General features: G+C 35.0%; 2 protein-coding genes across 2 annotated transcripts; both read left to right on the top strand.

Moving 5' to 3' along the window:
• Window positions 1-1,371, top strand: LOC136989601 (uncharacterized). The gene has a single exon (XM_067287818.1). The coding sequence runs from the start codon at window positions 1-3 to the stop codon at window positions 1,369-1,371; it is 1,371 nt and encodes a 456-aa protein (XP_067143919.1).
• Window positions 1,372-4,435: 3,064 nt separating this feature from the next.
• Window positions 4,436-5,119, top strand: LOC136989602 (uncharacterized). The gene has a single exon (XM_067287819.1). The coding sequence runs from the start codon at window positions 4,436-4,438 to the stop codon at window positions 5,117-5,119; it is 684 nt and encodes a 227-aa protein (XP_067143920.1).
• Window positions 5,120-18,937: the final 13,818 nt, after the last annotated feature.

Consider the following 18,937-nt stretch of genomic DNA (forward strand, 5'->3'; position numbering starts at 1 on the left):
ATGTGCTTACTGGAAAAAGTTGTGGACATCGGCCAAAAGCTCAAATTGGACTTTAACTCTAAGAAGACCCAAGGCATCGTATTCCATCGCCTGGGCGAGGCAGACCTTTACAAAAGGGTCCTCACTATTAAGATGAACGGAGAAACCATTAAAGTAGTTAAATCAATGAAGTATCTTGGAGTGGTTATTGACAAGAACTTGAACTGGAATGATCACGTAGACATGCTTAGGCACAGAGGTGATCTTATATTCTCTAATATGGCTAGAGTGGCAAAAGCTGACTGGGGATTGGACTCAGCAGCGATAAAAGACATTTATGAGATGGTTTTCATCCCTAAAATTACGTATGCAGTGGCCGCCTGGCACGTTGCAGTTGACAAAGTTAGGAACAAGCGCAGGCTGCTTACAGCACAGCAGCATGCGGCTATTCGAATGGCTAAAGCCTTCCACACCATCTCAACTGAAGCCCTACTCGTCATCTGTGGACTAATGCCTATTGACCTTCTGATACACAGCAAAGCCCAAAAGTATCGTATTAGGAAGGGTCTGACAATAAAGATAGGCGATACCGTCTTCCAGGCAGGCACCTATTGTATTAAGCCCGCCATTACGGACCTTTCCAGCCCGTATGATCGTAGGCCAATTAAAGAAGAAACTGAAACTAGCCATCAGTCAATTAAGATTTATACAAACGGCTCTAAGAGCGAAGAAGGCGTGGGGGCAGCCTACGTCGTTTTTGAAGACGGGAAGGAAGTGGCAGTTAAACAATATAAGCTCGATGACAGGTGCACCGTCTTTCAAGCAGAACTGTTGGCCATCAAAGAGGCGGTTAAATACTGCTGTACCCATTTAAGGGAAAAAGAAGTTCTCATATGTACTGACAGTAGAAGTGCATTAGATACACTCAAGAAATATAAGGACGATAACAGAACAACCGTCAAAATCAAGAAAATGATTAAAGAAAGCACGGGCAAGGGAACCATCCAATTTAAATGGGTTAAGGCCCATGTTGGATTAGAAGGAAACGAGAGGGCAGACGAACTGGCAAAGCAGGCGGCATGTGTGAGCGATTTAGATTATAATGAACTGCCTGTGTTACACATAAAAAGAGAGTTAAACAAGAAAATGAATCAAAGGTGGCAAACAACATGGAATCAGTCACCCAAAGGCAGGTTTACACACAACATTCTGCCGAACATTCAAGAAAGGCTAGAAGATTTAAAATGGATGACGATAGATTTTATCACTACCCAGATGCTCTCTGGGCATGCAAAGTGCATGGCTTACTTCTTTAAAACTGGCAAGAGTGATTCTGAATATTGCGACTGCGAGAACGAACATCAAACCGTGGAACATCTTGTGGAACATTAAACTGTGATCGCTATGCCCGCTTGAGGCACGAACTTGAGTGTTCCTTCTTTAAAGATAAACCACACACGGACTTTAACTTATACAACCTGATCCGGACTAAGACCGTACGTCATGAACTACGGAACCTTCTCAAGATTATCTTTAAAAGGTAGCTATGTTCAACAGGGATAAGTCTCCCAAAGTCTTTCCAGTGGTAAGTGGCCACCGCTGCACTGTAAGCGTCAAGTAACGTACCAATGTAATTTAATGTACAGTACTTATTTATCTTTTGTTATGTCTCTATTTGTTGTATGTTATATGAAGTTTTATGCAATAAAGATTAGGAAACCCCTGTAGTGCTTAGCGGAACAGGAGGTACTCTGATCCCCGAAAGGGGAAATGATTTTCCTAATGAAAAAAAAAAAAAAAATCGTTTGGAGTTTTGCTGAACCGCTTCTTTCCAGCGGATGATCTGGAGAGGGACCTTCCAGTGTGAAGTCCCAAAAACGGGTTAACATTAATTATTTATATTAGAAGATTGTTAAAACGAATGTACAAAATCGTCCATTGTTACAAGGGACAAAAACCGATCAAAGATCGGATTTGACGCGTTAGTCATTTGAAACCGCGACGCATGAACAAAAGGAGAAAGATGTCGAAAGACAAAAAGGCCTAATGTAAAATAAAACGCAATAATTGTAATGAGTAATGATTGTAGACGAATGTCCTCCAGTATAGATGGACCTTTGACAAGTCGCTCGTATACGAAATTTAGATCATTAAAATTAGGAAAAAGGGAAAAGTTAATTATAAAAAGGAACTTCATATCGAAGCATTAAATTTCAAAAATCTCTCAGACTAGACAACAATGGGGAAAATATGAGCGCAAGTTTCAAAGTTCCATCAATTCTTTCCAACCTGAGTAAACGGAGGGTGTCAAGTAGATTTGTCGAGGTGGTTCTTTCTCGTGACTCGAACAGGGGTCGTTTTTCGCTTGGAAACAAGCGAGGGACCAATCGAGAAGAGAGAAAGGAAGGACGTGGAGCCAATCAACATGAACAATACGAAAAAGAGAGATTGAAGTAATCGCCGAATTGGAAGGACAAGAGACTTTTTCCGAGAGGTTTCAAGGGAGACAAGAGGTGTTCCAAGGTGTCCATCGAAAGGTCCGCCGACGCCAACCGACGAGTCGCTGCACCAGCCGCTGCCCCGGGGCCTTCTATCGAGCTACGATAGGAAACACATCGGCACAAAAACGTTCGAACGTTTACCTTTGTAACGATCTGTGCATAGTGTGAGTTGTTTTATGTTTAAATAAACGGGTTTCTTTGTGAGACACTTATTGTCTGTGTCACCTCCTTCACACCCACACGCGAACGACCCTAGACCATCCTGTCGCGGGATTAACGATCCCCCCCTAAAGGTTGGCGAACTTACACAGAGCACAAGGAGGTGAGGAGAGTTATTCAAACAGCATACAAGGAAACTGATGCAACTAATTTTACGCACGCGGAGGTGGAGGATGCAGTGCGGCATCTGAAGCAGAACAAATCACCTGGTTGTGACAACTTAACTTCTGAAATAATTAAGAGCATCTGGGCTATGATCCCAGAGGCCTTCGTCAAGGTGTATAACGTGTGCAAGGAATACGGGGTTTTCCCCGAGAAGTGGAAAATGGCAAAGTTCGTAATTATACCGAAGAGCGCAGACATGGCGCACAATGAAGCAGGAAGTTATAGGCCTATTAGCCTACTCCCTGTAATGGGGAAGTTCTTAGACCACCTTATTGTCCAAAGGCTCACGGACAAGGTCATTAAGGAAGAGGCCCTTAGTCCGAAGCAGTTCGGCTTCCTGCCACAAAAATCAACAGAAGACGTCATATGTCGGGTACTTAACGATGTAAAAGAAGCTGTCAAGTGGCATAAGTATTGTTGCATCCTGAGCCTTGACATCAGAGGCGCATTTGATCCGCCTGGTGGGGTCAAATCCTCTTTAATTTGCGACAAATGCATTGTCCAAGAAATTTGTATTACCTCATAAGGGCGTTTCTAAGTGAGAGGACGGTGACTTATACCCACAACGACTGCACAGTTACTCGAACGATCAATCGTGGGTGCCTGCAGGAGTCGAATTCTGGCCCCCTTTTTTGGAACGTTGTGTATGACAGTTTCTTGCAACATGATAAAGGGGCGAGTGAGTACGCCTATGCAGATGACACTATTCTTCTCTTCAGTGCTGACTCCAAAAAATGGAGGAAAAAGGTACTAAGTTACTGGCTAGTGTGGTAGAGTTAGGCCACAAATACAAACTAGAGTTCAATGAAAAGAAAACCCTAGGGATGGTCTTCCATCGTAATGGGGCACCGAACCTGTACGAGCGGGTCCCTACCATCCAGATGAACGATAAGTCTATAAAGATTGTCCAGTCTATGAGATACCTCGGTGTGATAATAGACGAAAACTTGAACTGGGACGAACATATCAAACTGCTTAAAAACAGAAGTGATCGGATGTTTTACAACCTCACACGAGTCGCTAAAGCTGACTGGGTCTTGACTCAGAAGCGGTATGGGAAATTTATAGAGCTGTGCTTGTCCCAAGGGTAACATATGCGGCCGCGGCATGGTCAAACGCCGTCGTGGGTGTTCGGAATAGGAAGACACTACTTACCTTGCAAAGGCATGCTGTGCTGAGAATAGCCAAAGCCTTCCGAACAATTTCTACTGATGCCCTGCTTGTTATATGCGGGGAAACACCGATTGATCTTTTAATACACGAGAAAGCCTATAGCTACAGCATGAGGAAAGGCCGCACGATTGCAATAGAGGATATCACTTTTCAGAGCAGAGTTGCCCAGTCCACCTGAACGGGTAACAATCACAGAAGAGACGGACGGGTGACAATATGAGACTGAGATATACACGGACGGTTCGAAGAATGAGAATGGTGTAGGAGCAGCCTTGGTCATTTACCAAAAAAATCAAGAGATTGAGGGGAGGCAATTCAAATTGCATGATGCCTGTACGGTATTTCAGGCCGAACTGTTGGCCCTGCATGAAGCAGTAAAATATTGTTGTAAACATCTTATGGACAAAGACGTACTAATCTGTACGGACAGTCGTAGTGCCCTGGATGCACTGCTACAATTTAGAGATACCACTAGGATGACTGTCAATATCAAACAGCAGATCATGAATCATAATGGCAAAAGAACCATCAGGTTTCGATGGGTCCGTGGTCATAGTGGGGTCGTCAGCAATGATAAGGCTGACGAACTCGCCAAAGAAGCTGCCAATAAGGCAGGTATTGACTACGATGTGCTACCCGCGGCATATATCAAAAAGACCATCAGAGATTACATAAATGACAAGTGGCAAGTTAGATGGACTGAGTCAAATAAAGATAGGTTTACCTATGGCATCCTACCAAACATACAAGAGCTGTTACGAGACCTACAATGGCTAAGAAATGACTTTATAAGTACCCAGGTCCTTTCGGGCCATGCTAAGTGTAATACCTACTTCAAAAAGGTAAACAGAAGTACGTCGGAAGAGTGCGAATGTGGAGATAACAGCCAAACTGTAGAACATCTCCTACTGAAATGTCCCAAATATGCTATTCTCCGTAATGAGCTAGAGTGCCTCTTTAATAAAGATAATCCCAACCTCACTATGGACATATACAATCTTATACGGACTAGATCAGTCCTACCAGTACTGTCGAGGATTTCCAAAGTTATATTCAAGATAAGTAACACGACGACGGGATAAGTCTCCCGGTGTCTTCTAAGCGGCAAGTGGCCACTATTAGTTGTAAGACCAACTGACACGCACCAATGTAAACTACTGTATTTAACTACTTCTATTTATTATGTTCTTTTGTTTTATGTTTGATGTGTAAATCGTAATAAAGATTAAGAACACTCTGCAGTGCTCTGCGGAACAGAGGGGGTACTCTGATTTCCGAAAGGGGAAATGATGATTTTCCTAATGAAAAAAAAAAATCGTTTGAAGTGTTTATCAAACATATTAGCTGTCATTTTTTGTTTGTTTCAGCAAATCGAATTTTCATTCTAGGACGGTTCATTCCGCGCTAGAAGAAAAGATGATGATGATTCACGCTCCTTAACAGTGTATATTGTATAATTTTTTTGAACAAACGTTATACATAAAACGTTTGAGCATTTTTTCGGCGTGGAACGCATTACGTATTTTACAGTAATTTCTATGGGAAAAATTGTTTCGATTAACGAGTGTTTCGCATTACGAGTAAAACTCTGGAACGTATTATGCTCGTTAAGCGAGGTTCCACTGTATTTGCTATAAAAGAGTTCAAATATAGGATACGGCTCTTGCCTCTCCCTATATCGCTGTTAAATATAATAATTATAAATACATAATTAAAATTAAATTGTTTATTTATAATTATTATACTATATTTAACAAGAATTGACTGCCTGCTTTCGCCAAATTGCTTAGTAATTACTTAGTTTTAATAGCCGGATAAAAGAATCTCTCTGTTCTTTTGGCATTTGAAGTAATTATGAGGTTAGTTGTATTTATTATATAAAATTTATGTTATTAAATTTTATGAAATTTTAGAAATTTTCTGCCTGAAGTAATAATTTTCTATTATTAAATAATTTTTCAATTTATTTTTCAGCCATTCGCTAACATGGAGTCATGTTTAAAAGAAACGTGTTCGTGTAAAATTCTTTCTCCGACAATTAATTTCTTGAGGCTATTCGGAATACAAAACATTTATAAATGCCAGCATCAGAATGAAATCAAATTATCTTTCTTCTTAAAATTTCACCAAGTTGTAGTTTTAAGCGTCATTATCACGTATAATGTATTTTTACACTTGATGTTATACCTACCGAAATCTCAGTCTGTTTACATTTGTTCAAATCATCTGGATTTATTTGGAAATGATAATGTAACAACAGCAATTGCTCACATCATTTACCAATATGCTATTTTATTCGCATATTTAAATATAATATTAATCAAAGAAACCAATATTAGCTTTGGGTATTTCTACAGCGAAAACGTATGTCTATTACAAAAATTACAAATGTCAATTACTAATTACACTACAGTAATGTACTTAGCTATTTGCGTATTAATAAATAATTCTCACGTATTTACGTTATTTCCAAAAATAATAGAATCTACGAATATATACAATGCCGGATTTTGCTATTTTTTGCTGAACGTCAACTACATGCTCATTGATGGAATCGGATTATTTATTACAGCAACATTTGTATTCAGTTTACGTATAATAAAATTTCAGTTCGATAGTTTATCGGAAGATGTTTTAAATGTTAGGTCAGACATGTACGACTTAAAAAAGTTCCTTCAATACTTTGCTATGCGTTACAAAGAATGCCGTAAAATATTGGAAGAAATTAATTCTATATTTACTGAAATGTTTTCCGCGGCATACATTCTTGTGATTGGAGGTACATGCCTTTTCCTATACGTCACTATATATTTCGTTGAAGATTCATTTCAATTCTTTATGTTAGTTCTTATTCTATTTACGGCAATTTTTGTGTCTTCAATAATAAATATATCGGCTGCAGAAGTAACTGTGTCGGTAAGTAAACTTTAAAGTAATTATAATATTTGTACGGTATAATTTACTATTAATCGTCGCTTTAGGATTAGGATAGGGTTCTAACTGCACATATTTAATTTTCGAAAAAACGCCTATGAAATTTTGTACTAAATCTACCTCACAAAATAAAGGGCCTGAGACCATACTTAAATACCAACCACGTTGTTATGTTTTGACACGCCTTGATCATTGTTTTCTGACACTACTATGCGTTAAATCAAAACCACGAGGATCTTTGCCACTCTGCTGTAGTAGTATCATTAAATAATTGTTATAACTGTATATATCAGGGGTGGACAAGCAAAGTTTAGTGGGAGCCGAACTGTAGGTTTTGCAAAATGCATGGGAGCCGCACTTCTGTACTGTCATGGCGGATAGTATGGTAAAGCACGCGATTTTATTATATAATATAAATATAATATAAAACAAATATTGATTTTTTAACAAACAATTTGTTAATTGTAAAAACAATAAAACACAGAAATTAACACTTTCAGCAAGAGCGGCATTTAGCTCAAAAAGAGCCGCATGCTGCTCTTGGAGCCACATTTGCCCATGTCTGGTATATATAGTAAAACCCTGCTTAACGCGGGGGATACGTTCTAATAAGTTCTAGCGTTAATCGAGGTCATATTAACACGTAAAAAATGGAGATAAGTAAAACTGAATTTTGATATTGTCATTTTGATGTTGTCTACAGCATGCATGATATTGTAGTTTTTCCAAAAATCTCTAATGGATTTTTTATCTTTTCCATCGGTTTAATCAATCGATTGTCGGAATGTCCGTTAAAAATGTACATTTTGGCATTCTTTTCCAAAAAAAGCTTGTTTCATCAACATTGAAAACTAATTCAGGAGGATAATTCCCTCGTTCAATGATTGCTCTTAATGTCGCTGGAAGTGCAGCAGCTACTTTCGTATCTTCACTTGGCGCTTCTCCAGTAATCTGTATGCCATCAAGATTGTTTCTATTTTTAAACCGATTGAACCACCCTCGACTAGCTACGAAATTTTCGCTCGTGTCGCCTTTTTCATTGTTAATATGGTTAAAAGTTGTCGGTTTTTCCATTATATTTGCTTGACTTAATAGCATATTGCGTTCAACTTCATTGTCAATCCAGATAAAAAGTCGTTGCTTCTGGTACGGGTAACTCTTGTTGCAGAAGTCGTTGTGGTTGCAGTTACTGATGATACGATTTTTCTTTATTTTTTAAAATTGTTCATATTGTTGAAGTTGACAAATTAAATGCAGTGCTGATATCAGATTGCCATTCATCTGCATCTAATCGTCAGAGCACCTGCATTTTAGTTTCCAACGAAATTCTTTCTGTTGACAGTTTACTTTCTTACTTTTTCAATCACCCATTGTAAAAACTAAAAATTGCCGTATTTATCACAAGAAAATAAAATATTATGTTTATATCTTTATACACACAATAACGTTGATGACCGATCATATATTAACTGTGACGCAGCAAACACACGTTCGAACTACTATGATACGCGCCGCGAATATGCTTTCGAGTATCAAAGCAATAAAATCGTGCGCAATTTTAGGGAATCCCAACGCTGCGCGCCATTTCGAGGAACTCCAATACCACCGCGTAATACTGAAACAGCGTTAAGCGGGGTCTTGCTGTACATTACGATTATATGACGTTGTGTTGTCATTGTGGGACTATTTTAACAATATTTTTTTAGTCTGAGAACAATCTTCCCATATTGCAGAAAGTTTATGTACGAATGCATTGATACAATACGTTGCTATATACAGACTCTGCCATGAAAATCATTTTCGTGCTTAATGATATTAAATTATATATTAAAATATTTTTTATTTTTCGTCCTACTATTGAATAAACGTAACAATTTAAGAAATAAAAATGGAAAATTTAACTGATATTTATAACCATTATTCCCCAAATACAATGAGATTTAAGATACGAAGCTAAATTTTCAGTACAGTTTTCGGTTGGCAGGCGGCATGAAAGAAAGCTAACTTTGCAAATCCTTTTTTCTTATCTTGAAAATTATTTTTGAATCACTAGCTTATCTTTGGAAATTCAAGTGCTTCGTCGTTGATGGTAATCTGCCAATAATTACTTCGTTTATTACACAAACGTCTCAAATTATCATTAACATACATTTCTGCAGCACTGGTTTTATACTGTAGGATAAACAACTGAGTACATAACATATGTGTGGCACTCATAAGAGGCATCTTGCTGAACATTAAGATTTTGGCATATAAGTTACCGATGCATGCTCTTAATTTTTCTATACGTACTGTACATGGTTAGATATATTACTCCTGGTAAAGCCGTGTTTCGTCAACTGCAACCGCTTCCATTTTCCGTTGTGAGCATCGTTGATGCTCGCTGTTAATCCAGCAGTATCTGTTGCAGACGTCACAATATGCGCAGAATCAGGGTCATGTCTGGAACATTGACACAGCAAATTGTAGAAATACTAATATATGGTACTAAACAATAACGTTATATAAACTTGTAATTCTAATGAAAGTACCGTTATTAAATCTTGCTTTGCTTCTTATCACATTGTCTGTATTTATTACGTTAACAGTCTTGAGAGTAGCGTCGTTATGGTCGCTAGGCTGATAGTCAGATGCGCTACGTAAATATGTGTTTCTTTTATTTATAAAAAAAATGTTCACATTCTTCCATTGCTCACATAAAAAGCAACAAAAATTTGCACGAAGTCCCCGTACACAGTTAAGAAGGGCCATACACATGTTTAATAAGTATGATTGCCACGTTGTATCATTATGTTTGTTTTTATAAATATGTCAGTTACAAGTCACTGATAGTATATATTTAATATTACTACAGATACGCATTAATAGTAAATATTTCATAAATTATAAATATAAAAATAGATAATTTATTAAGTAATGTTTTTCTGAACGCGTTATATTCATAAAGTAACCTTAAGTGCGAGTGGCAAAATCCCAATATCTACAATGAGAATTATTGTCAGGAGTCAATCCAATTTTTGAACTTTACTCTTATTTGCTATCTTTTAATTGAAAGTCCTTTTCAAATAATCAAAAATCCATAGACATTTACAGTTTAGAAACTTAATAAAGCCTCGATGAAACACGAAGAGATATAAAAACATGTTAAATATTTAGTTTTTAATGAGAGAACCAGAGTTGTGTGCCGGAGCAAAGCTGTTGGTGTGCCATGTTAGACACTCCAGTCAGACGGCCGGATGGCCGAGCGGTCAAGGTGGCAGCCTACCGCTCTGGGGGACCCGGGATCGAATCCGAGCGGGTCGAATAATCCCCAGGAATTTTTCGGGGGGTGGTCCGTTCGGATATGTCGGGCCCCGTCCCTCACCACCCGCTCGCCCCATTGTGGGCCTGGCCGAACTCATAATGGGCCTACTAAAAGAGGCCCTCTTAGTGCCCACAGGGCGGAAAGAGTTAAAAAAAAAAAAAAGACACTCCAGTCAACGGCCGTTTACATGTGTCCTGAAATAAAATTGAAATACACACTATAACATACTTTGAAGAATTCCCGATGAGTATGTAGATGTATTATTTAAAATTTAAAGTACATTTCTTGTTAAACAAGAATAATTTTTCAATTATATTCAATATCAGAATTAAGTTCGAATGAAGTAATTTATTCAGCACTTCATAAGGTCAAAGCCTTTTTTACTTGTTGTATTTCGCAGTAATTTGAGAGAGCGTGGAGAGGAAAAATCTTAATTTTTATCATTAATATATACAGACATTTTTATTAATAAAAGCAAAAGAATACTGTTAGTATCAGTAGTTGTAGAAAAGATCTTTAAATATAATAACACGTTGCATAATTCACGATGTATGGAGGATATTTTAATTTTTTTCTTGTAAAATAAAATTTTTATGTGAACATTATATAGAACGTGCTCAGCAAAATATTAAACAATAATCAAACATCTTTATCGTTGCCGAGAAAGTATAATTTTAAAACAAATCTGTACTTTCTCAGCGGTCTTTGCTAACGTTGGAGAGCTCACGGAGATAATGTGCGCTTCATCCCACTTAACTACCGAGCTTTTGTGGGATGAAACGGACATTATCAAACCCGTGAGCTCTCCAACGTTAGCAAAGACCGCTGAAAAGTACAGATTTATAAAAGCAAACAAGAAGGGACATGTGTAAATGCGAAGGACGCGGAAGGCCTTTTATCGGCCTGGAAGTATACAGTCAAACCTGTTTTTATGCGCTCTTTTTATGTGCGATTTTTATTTGTGCGATTTTTTTAATGAGAATTTTTAATTTGTGCGGTATAGTTGGCGACTAGTCTCGTGCGATTCGTCATGTCTTACGTTGACTTATTATAGCTAAATAAACTTATTATAGCATAAATGCACTTATTATAGTAATATTATTGCATGAATATGCGAAAAATGAAATAATTTACTTTTTAAGTCAACAAAACACCACCTGGACAAAAATATGTAAAACAGACGATAGACCAGACGATGCAGTCAAGTGCTGACATCTGTTGTCAATAAATTCTATTTCGTACGGTTTTGAGTTATTTTCTATGTGAGACTTTTTTTTATGCTGTCCCTGTTGACCGCACAAAAAAAATATTTTTTAATTGTGTCGCGAAAACTATTATTTACAGCCATTCGTGAAGTTTCGTGAGATTTTTTTAATGCGTTTTTTTTAATGCGGTCCCTATCCCCCGCATAAAAACAGGTTTGACTGTATTGTTAAAAACTCTGCCAGGAACTCATAATTTACACGTTAATTTTATTGTTTTAAATTACTATCTGTTGGTGCTTATATTTAGGAATATTTCTGAGTTTATTTTTAATTTAATTTTATTCTTTGTTTTTATTAGACATGTTTATTATACACTATTCGTTTATTATTTTTAATCCGTTGTCAATTTTTTTAATTTAAATGTACTCGATCTCTTGGAACGAAAATGTTTCAATTGTCAGTTTTCAACCCGAAGATTGCCTATGGAATTGGTCGAAAACGTTTCTTTTAAAATTAAACTTTCTCGGCAACGATAAACGTGTTTGATTATTGTTTAAAATTTTTATGTTTTAATTTCACAAAGCAATTACAAATTAGAGTTTGTTTTATTCCAGGTAATAAATCCATTAATCAATTTAAAGAAATTTTGTTTCTATGACTTGTCAACTATGGACAGATTAAAAGTAAGTATTCACAATAAATAAATCACTTTCAGTTTTATTGTTTCATTTCGAATACAAAATATTTTAATATACGTTAATCTAATTTAACACGTTTTGATATATTTTTTAAATTTTTTAATATATAAGTCAATTACTTATTAAAAGAAAGAATAGTTGTAGTCTTTGCATTAGTGATATTGATAAGTGGCACATTTAAGAATATGGCGCACTCGGCCTACAAGATGTGAGTTCTTAACTAGTAGTGAAACTTTGGCACTGAGTGGTTCTATTTTATAGTTTATTTCTCAAATAATTGTATTTTCGCAACTATTAAATAGCGAAGTTGAGGCAGAAGTTTTGAACTCGAAAACGTGTACGTCGAACGTTCAGCGCCGCTTTCCTGTAAGCCTAGAAGTTTGGCAACGGCGTTTGGAAAGTCAGTGGAATCATGCTTGACATCTCAAATGACATTGTCAAACTTCTAGGTTTACAGGAAAGTGGCGCCAAACGTCCGACGTACGCGTTTTCGCGTTGAAAACTTCGGCTTCAATCTCGCTAATATAGAAAGAGGAAAGGCCACTGGTACCGGTAATGAGTAATTTGTTACCACTCTGTTTGTGTAAAATTCATTTATATATTTAGACTACTCAATATATGTGAGTTTATATTAAGTTTATTATTTTAGTTAGTTTGTTCATTAAAGTACCTGGATGGACCGAAGTTTGGATTAAAATGTTTGGATTTTGTATTCGAGAAATCGTCCTTTTTTCAAGTAAGTATAATAATTTCAAATACATTTTAAAAATAAATTTTTTATGTAATACTCGTGAATTTATGAGTCTTTATTATAAGTTGTACTATACGTAGTAGTTTGATTTCTGAAAAAGTAAACTTTTCAGTTGCTGGAAAATGGAATCTCCTTTTTTTCTACTGTGAAAGGCATACAAGATACTAGAAAACCAAAGTATTGTGGGTAAAGAAATCACCTTAATCACTGCAATGATAAGCTGAAAGTTAACTGTTTCACCATATATTGTGTACAAATGAATTTCACATGTTGTCAAACAGCAGATAATCTCTTATACCTGCAATGTAAAATCTTATTGACAAAGTTCGGAAAATAACTGTTTTTAATTGATAATGTGAGATCTGGAATTTTATCAGACTGAAAATTGTAATGTTTTCCTAATATAATCAACATCGATAGAAAAATTGCTTAGCCGAGAAAATATGCGTTTCTGGCCGTATAACTGTCAACTATCCTTTGTTCCCACGCTGTATAGTGTATACAGATCACCTTGCAACTTAAGTTTATAGTTAACGTCCGAATTCGTCATATATTTTTGGTCCCGGAAACATTTCTGACCCAAATCGCCATCAACCATCGATCACGTGACTGATTTTTTCAGCCTAAAACTATAAAAGCCGCTTTTCCCCCCTCCTAGGAGTCTCTTATCCTCTGCCGGACCAACGCCATCGCAGGTCGTCACCGCTCTGGACCTTAAGTTCCAACGTCACCGCGCTCAGTCGTAACTTTATAAAAGTGTGCCATTCCCGGATACCTATATACTCTTCTTGGATATCTAAGTGCTAACTCGAAAAGGTTCTAGTCTAAAGATCAGTCTAAGGATCTAAGTCATGTAGTCTAAGGAATCAGTCTAAAGATAAAATCTTAAACAGTGAAGGCAAAACTCTAGTAGAATTTGTTTACGAAAACCAGCTTATTATACTTAATGGTAGAATGAGAGGTGATGTTCCAGCAGAATACACATACATATCACAAAATAGGAAGTCAATCGTAGATTTCATTATATGTTTCGTGAAGTTAACATTGTCAGACCTTAACAGTTCTTGATGAAGACACATCGGATCATTTTCCAGTAAAACTCACATTATTAACTAAAAAGGATATAAGAAGTAACATTATTAAAAAAGATTATATATCGGAATTCAGCAAAAAATGTGAATCCAGGATTGATAAGCAAAAATGGTTAAAAAGAGTTGATTTTATAACAGCTGAATTACTAAGGCTGGAGGAAAAAAATAAACCGATTGTCAATTACTAAAGATTAGTTTCTAAAATAGTAGAATGTTGTGTCATGCGACGTAATCAAGCCTCCAAATTAAAATTTAAAAATCAATGGTTTGACAACTCTTGTTATTACCACAAACTTAAAAAGCAAAAAGATCTTAAAATTTTTAGGAAATATAATACTCCTGAGACATTATCAAACTATGTGAAAAGCAAAAAAATATATACAAACTTAATTAAGGCAAAAAAGAAACTTTACTTGACCAATATTAACAAAAAGCTAATAGAATCAAGAGACACGAGAACCTTTTGGAAAGTTATTAACAACTTTCGTAATACTAAATCTGGCTCTTTCAATCAAAAAAAGATTGATTATATTGAATGGATAAAATATTTCCAAGAATTTTCCCATTAATACTTACATAATCAAAAGAATATTCACAAGGAAGATAAAATAGCTTACTAAATTAATCAGGACGAAATAATAAGTGTAGATGAAGTGCAGAAACGAGTTAAGGCATTGAAAATCAAATCGGCTCCAGGTTCAGATGGTATTCCGAATTCCTTTATTAAATTGTTACCTCCCAAACTGATTCAATATTTAACTAGAATATTCAATAATATATATTTAAGCGGTATAATTCCAAGTAACTGGAAGGAAGTAATTTTTACTATGATTTTCAAACATGGCAGCAAGATGATCCAGCAAATTATAGACCGATTGTATTATTATCCAGTTTCAGGAAAATATTTACAGCAATACTGGTAGAGAAATTTAAACAATGGATAGAAGGAAACAATTACAAGAATCCGACACAATATGCCTATACAGAAAATGGTGGCACTCAGAAAGCTCTATTTGTTTTGCTAGCAATAATCCAAATACAACTATTAAAGAAGAGACAGAAGATTTTTGCAATTTTTTTAGATTTATCAAAAGCTTATGATTCTGTTAGTATAAAGTTGCTACAGGACAAATTAAATAACTATAATGTAAGCAATTACTTAACTAAGATAATTGGTCAACTATATGGTAATTATAATGTCATTGTCAAGCAAAATAATATATGCTGGAATCCGTTTACGACTAGTAGAGGTTTATTGCAAGGTGATCCCTTATCTCCAATTCTGTTTAATTTCTATCTATTTGATTTAAATAACTGTTTCTCAAGGGAAGAAGATGGGATATATATTGACAATACATGTATACACTCAGTGTCATATGCAGACGATATCATAGTACTGGCTCCTACCGCTGTGGCACTAAAAAGGAAGATTCTCCAGATAGTTGAATATTTAGATACTTTAAAAGTCAAAATAAATCCAGATAAATCAGAAATCATGGTTTTCAGAAATTGAAATAATCTTACGAAAAGAGCTAAATCCTTTTATATCAAGAATAAAAAAAATAAAATTGTTAATGAGAAAAAATTTCTGGGTATATTCTTTACATTTAACTTATCATTTAGTAGGCATAACAAATATATTACTGCAAAGTCTAGAAATCTAATGAGTAATTTAATAGCTCTATGCTGTAAGGCAAAAATAAGAAATATCAAAACTCATTTTCAGCTCTTCGATGCAATAGTAATAAACGCATTGTGCTATGCCGCTCCAATCTGGAGTCTAAACAATTTCTATGATTTTGAAAAAATCTAAAATATATTCATTCGAAAAACATTTCAATTAGAATACAATACGCCAGGTAGTGCACTGCGTTTGGAACTTAAGAGATTCAAACTTAATACTATTCTGGTAAAAAGATATATTAATTGGCTTCAAAAAATAATTAATGCAGAAGATTTGTCATCTAAACTAATGTCACTTATTATACAATAGATCTAGAAATATAAACATTCAACGGAATTGGATAACTCAATTATCGAAGATTTTCAATGCTTACGGATTTTCGATAGAACTAGTATTTGAGTATCTCAAAAATAATGACCAACGAATCAGTCAATTACTATATAAAGCCATGGAACATTCAATAAGCCAGGATAATGAAGATATAAGAAAAAGAAGAAATGACTCACACTATAATATAATCCTTAACTACCCTTATATCAACAACTATATGCTTTCAAATCTCCCATTTAATGCTAAAAAGTTTTTCATTCAGTTAAGACTCAATCAAAAAGGTCTAGTTATTATAAATAAATACATAGAATATAATCAATGTACCTGCTCCAAGTGTGGAAAAAATTATCAAAACTACACTTAATCTACGGATGTAACGAGAAGGAAGAACAAGATTTAAATAATATCAAGGATCAAAGTTATAACCAAAAGACGGAAATTGATATGTACAGAAAACTAGATAAAGTCAATAGTAATGACATTTATGGGCTGTATAATATTGTCAATAGGTTATTAAGGCAATGTGTTAATAGTTAATTAAGCCTTTGGCTAATTAATAAATTGAAAAAGGTATACAATGTTAAAGGGTACCAAAAATTGTAGATTATGTTATTCTAAAAAATGTATATTTAACCCCCCTTGTAACAAACTAATGCCTACTACGCTAATAAACTTGATTGATTGATTGATTGGAACTCGATAAAGAAACTAATAATGAAGTATGAACTGAACCTGTAAGCTCTCTCTCGAACCCTACGCGAATTAGAGAAATTAGTCAACTTTTGTAATTGTGTCCTTTGTTTACTTCCAATAAATCTTGTTTTAATGGTTAAATGGTGTCCTCTTTGACTCGAATATCGCTTTTGCCTTATAGTCGACCCCATCTCCCCTCCCATCCACTCACCCGACAAGAAGAGTCCCGATTCTCGGGACCGAAATCGTAAACTTAGCCATCTTGAGAAGAGAAAGGTCAACGACCTGTTGCCAGAAAGGGGAGATACGAATTCCTCCTACCTCCCTCGATCTGACAATAATAAACACAAAAGTAGAAAATACTTTGAGGATTTTATTCATTTAGACCTATTAAATTAAAATTCCTTCAGATTATTTTGAAGTCCGATTTTTCACGCCTGCTGTTAGTGTCTTCAATGTGTTGCCAGATGTCGTTAGCATATTTTCAAAACATTAAATGTCTTAATTCTGTTTCAGAAATTTGTAATTTTATTAAAGAAGCTAAAACTGATACTGAGTATCTTTAAATTGTGTATTTAATTGACATTATTTAATTTGATAGCGGGTTACGACTTACATTTTCTTGTCGTCTCATTGTGGTCCTGGCTCAGGAATAGAATGAAAAAAAAGGACTTTTTGAGTGTCTACAAGACGAAACAAGCATAACAATACAAATCACTATTACAATAATAAGCGGATTTTTACGTAGAAAGTGTGGAAGTTTTTGTAATGTTATTCAAATTTTGTCTTGAGAAATGTTATAGATATATAATAAGTAAGAGATTACAATTTTAATTAAAACTGTTCAACACGGAGGGTTTTTGTATAACAAATAATATATATATATATATATATATATATAAAACAAATGATCTGACTTAATTGAATAAATTAAAATATTTTAAAGACATCGGGATGATATTTTATATAATTTATTTATTAAGTTTAAGATAACTATCATCTGGAAAATTTAACATCCTACAAGACTGTAGAGGCATTAGAGTGAAATGTTTAATAAGAAAATATTTCCAAGCACAATATTTAAATCAATTTTTTTGTCATATTTCGTAAATGAAAACTCAATAATCACGGTTTTATTCAGTGTATTTAAAAGTAAAGAATTTTCACCAAACTATACAATTTATACAGCATTAGTGTTTACCAAATTCACTCGTAATTAACAGTACTCTCCGGTAAAAATACTGTTAGCTATTTAAAAATTTTTGCAGCATAATATGAAGATATTTGAAAAGTATTATATTTAATATTTATTAAAATTTATCAATTTTAACGTATAATATACAGCTGGCAGCCTTTAATTTAATACAGTAGAGGATTATTAACATGGCATCTATTGAACGAGAGTAGCACCGGCTTATCGTAAATGTCAGATTAACAGACATTTTTCTGTATTTTTCAAAATTCGATACATTATAAGCGATCTAAATGCTGCAGACATAGCTTATACACGTTGAACCGGTGATACACTTTTACATGTTTTATTTTGTTTACGCATGCTCTTGAATCAATCTGAAGGTAATACCGTGCGTGACTATATTATTCTCAGATTAATTCGAAACTTTCAAAATGCGAATAAACGTATTCTTTTGCACGAAATCCGCATTCGTAATGATTCGAATACATATTACTGGCCATTAAAATTGATTAGGCTACCATGAACGCGGCACGGAACTAACGCGAAATTTGATGAAAGTACGCATATTCTGGGTGTTCTGTACTTCAAGATTGCCTGTAAATTTAATTATGTTTTTTTTTTCATTATACTGCATGTGTACAATAAACATAATTCTGGTATCTACTTCTCTTCCTGGTGTAGCAATTTTAGTGGCCAGCAGTGTATATCGCAACACTTACTTTTCTAAAATGTATGTTATTGTATACAGTATATCAGATTTAAATTTGTTACACGTGTTCTGTGTATGAAAAAGTGTTTTTATGTGTATTGTCTTTACATGTTCAAACTGATTTTGATTTGCGGAACATCGACATACCACACAACTGTAAACTATTGGCTGCGTTTCAGAAGTTACCTGATATTTCGGATTATTAGATAGCACGCGAAAAACGTGCAAAGTGACGCAAAATCGTGTTGCAACAATAGAAACGGCAATTGTTGCCGTTTCTGTGGAGATTAGAAAGCGCTTAACGAA

The sequence above is a fragment of the Centruroides vittatus genome, unplaced genomic scaffold (genome assembly GCF_030686945.1).
Source record: "Centruroides vittatus isolate TY-2023 unplaced genomic scaffold, ASM3068694v2 scaffold_712, whole genome shotgun sequence".
NCBI classification, from domain to species: domain Eukaryota; kingdom Metazoa; phylum Arthropoda; class Arachnida; order Scorpiones; family Buthidae; genus Centruroides; species Centruroides vittatus.

Coding starts and splice junctions, on each gene's coding strand:
- LOC136989601 (XM_067287818.1), top strand. CDS start 1: ATGTGCTTACTGGAAAAAGTTGTGGACATCGGCCAAAAGCTCAAATTG.
- LOC136989602 (XM_067287819.1), top strand. CDS start 4,436: ATGGACAAAGACGTACTAATCTGTACGGACAGTCGTAGTGCCCTGGAT.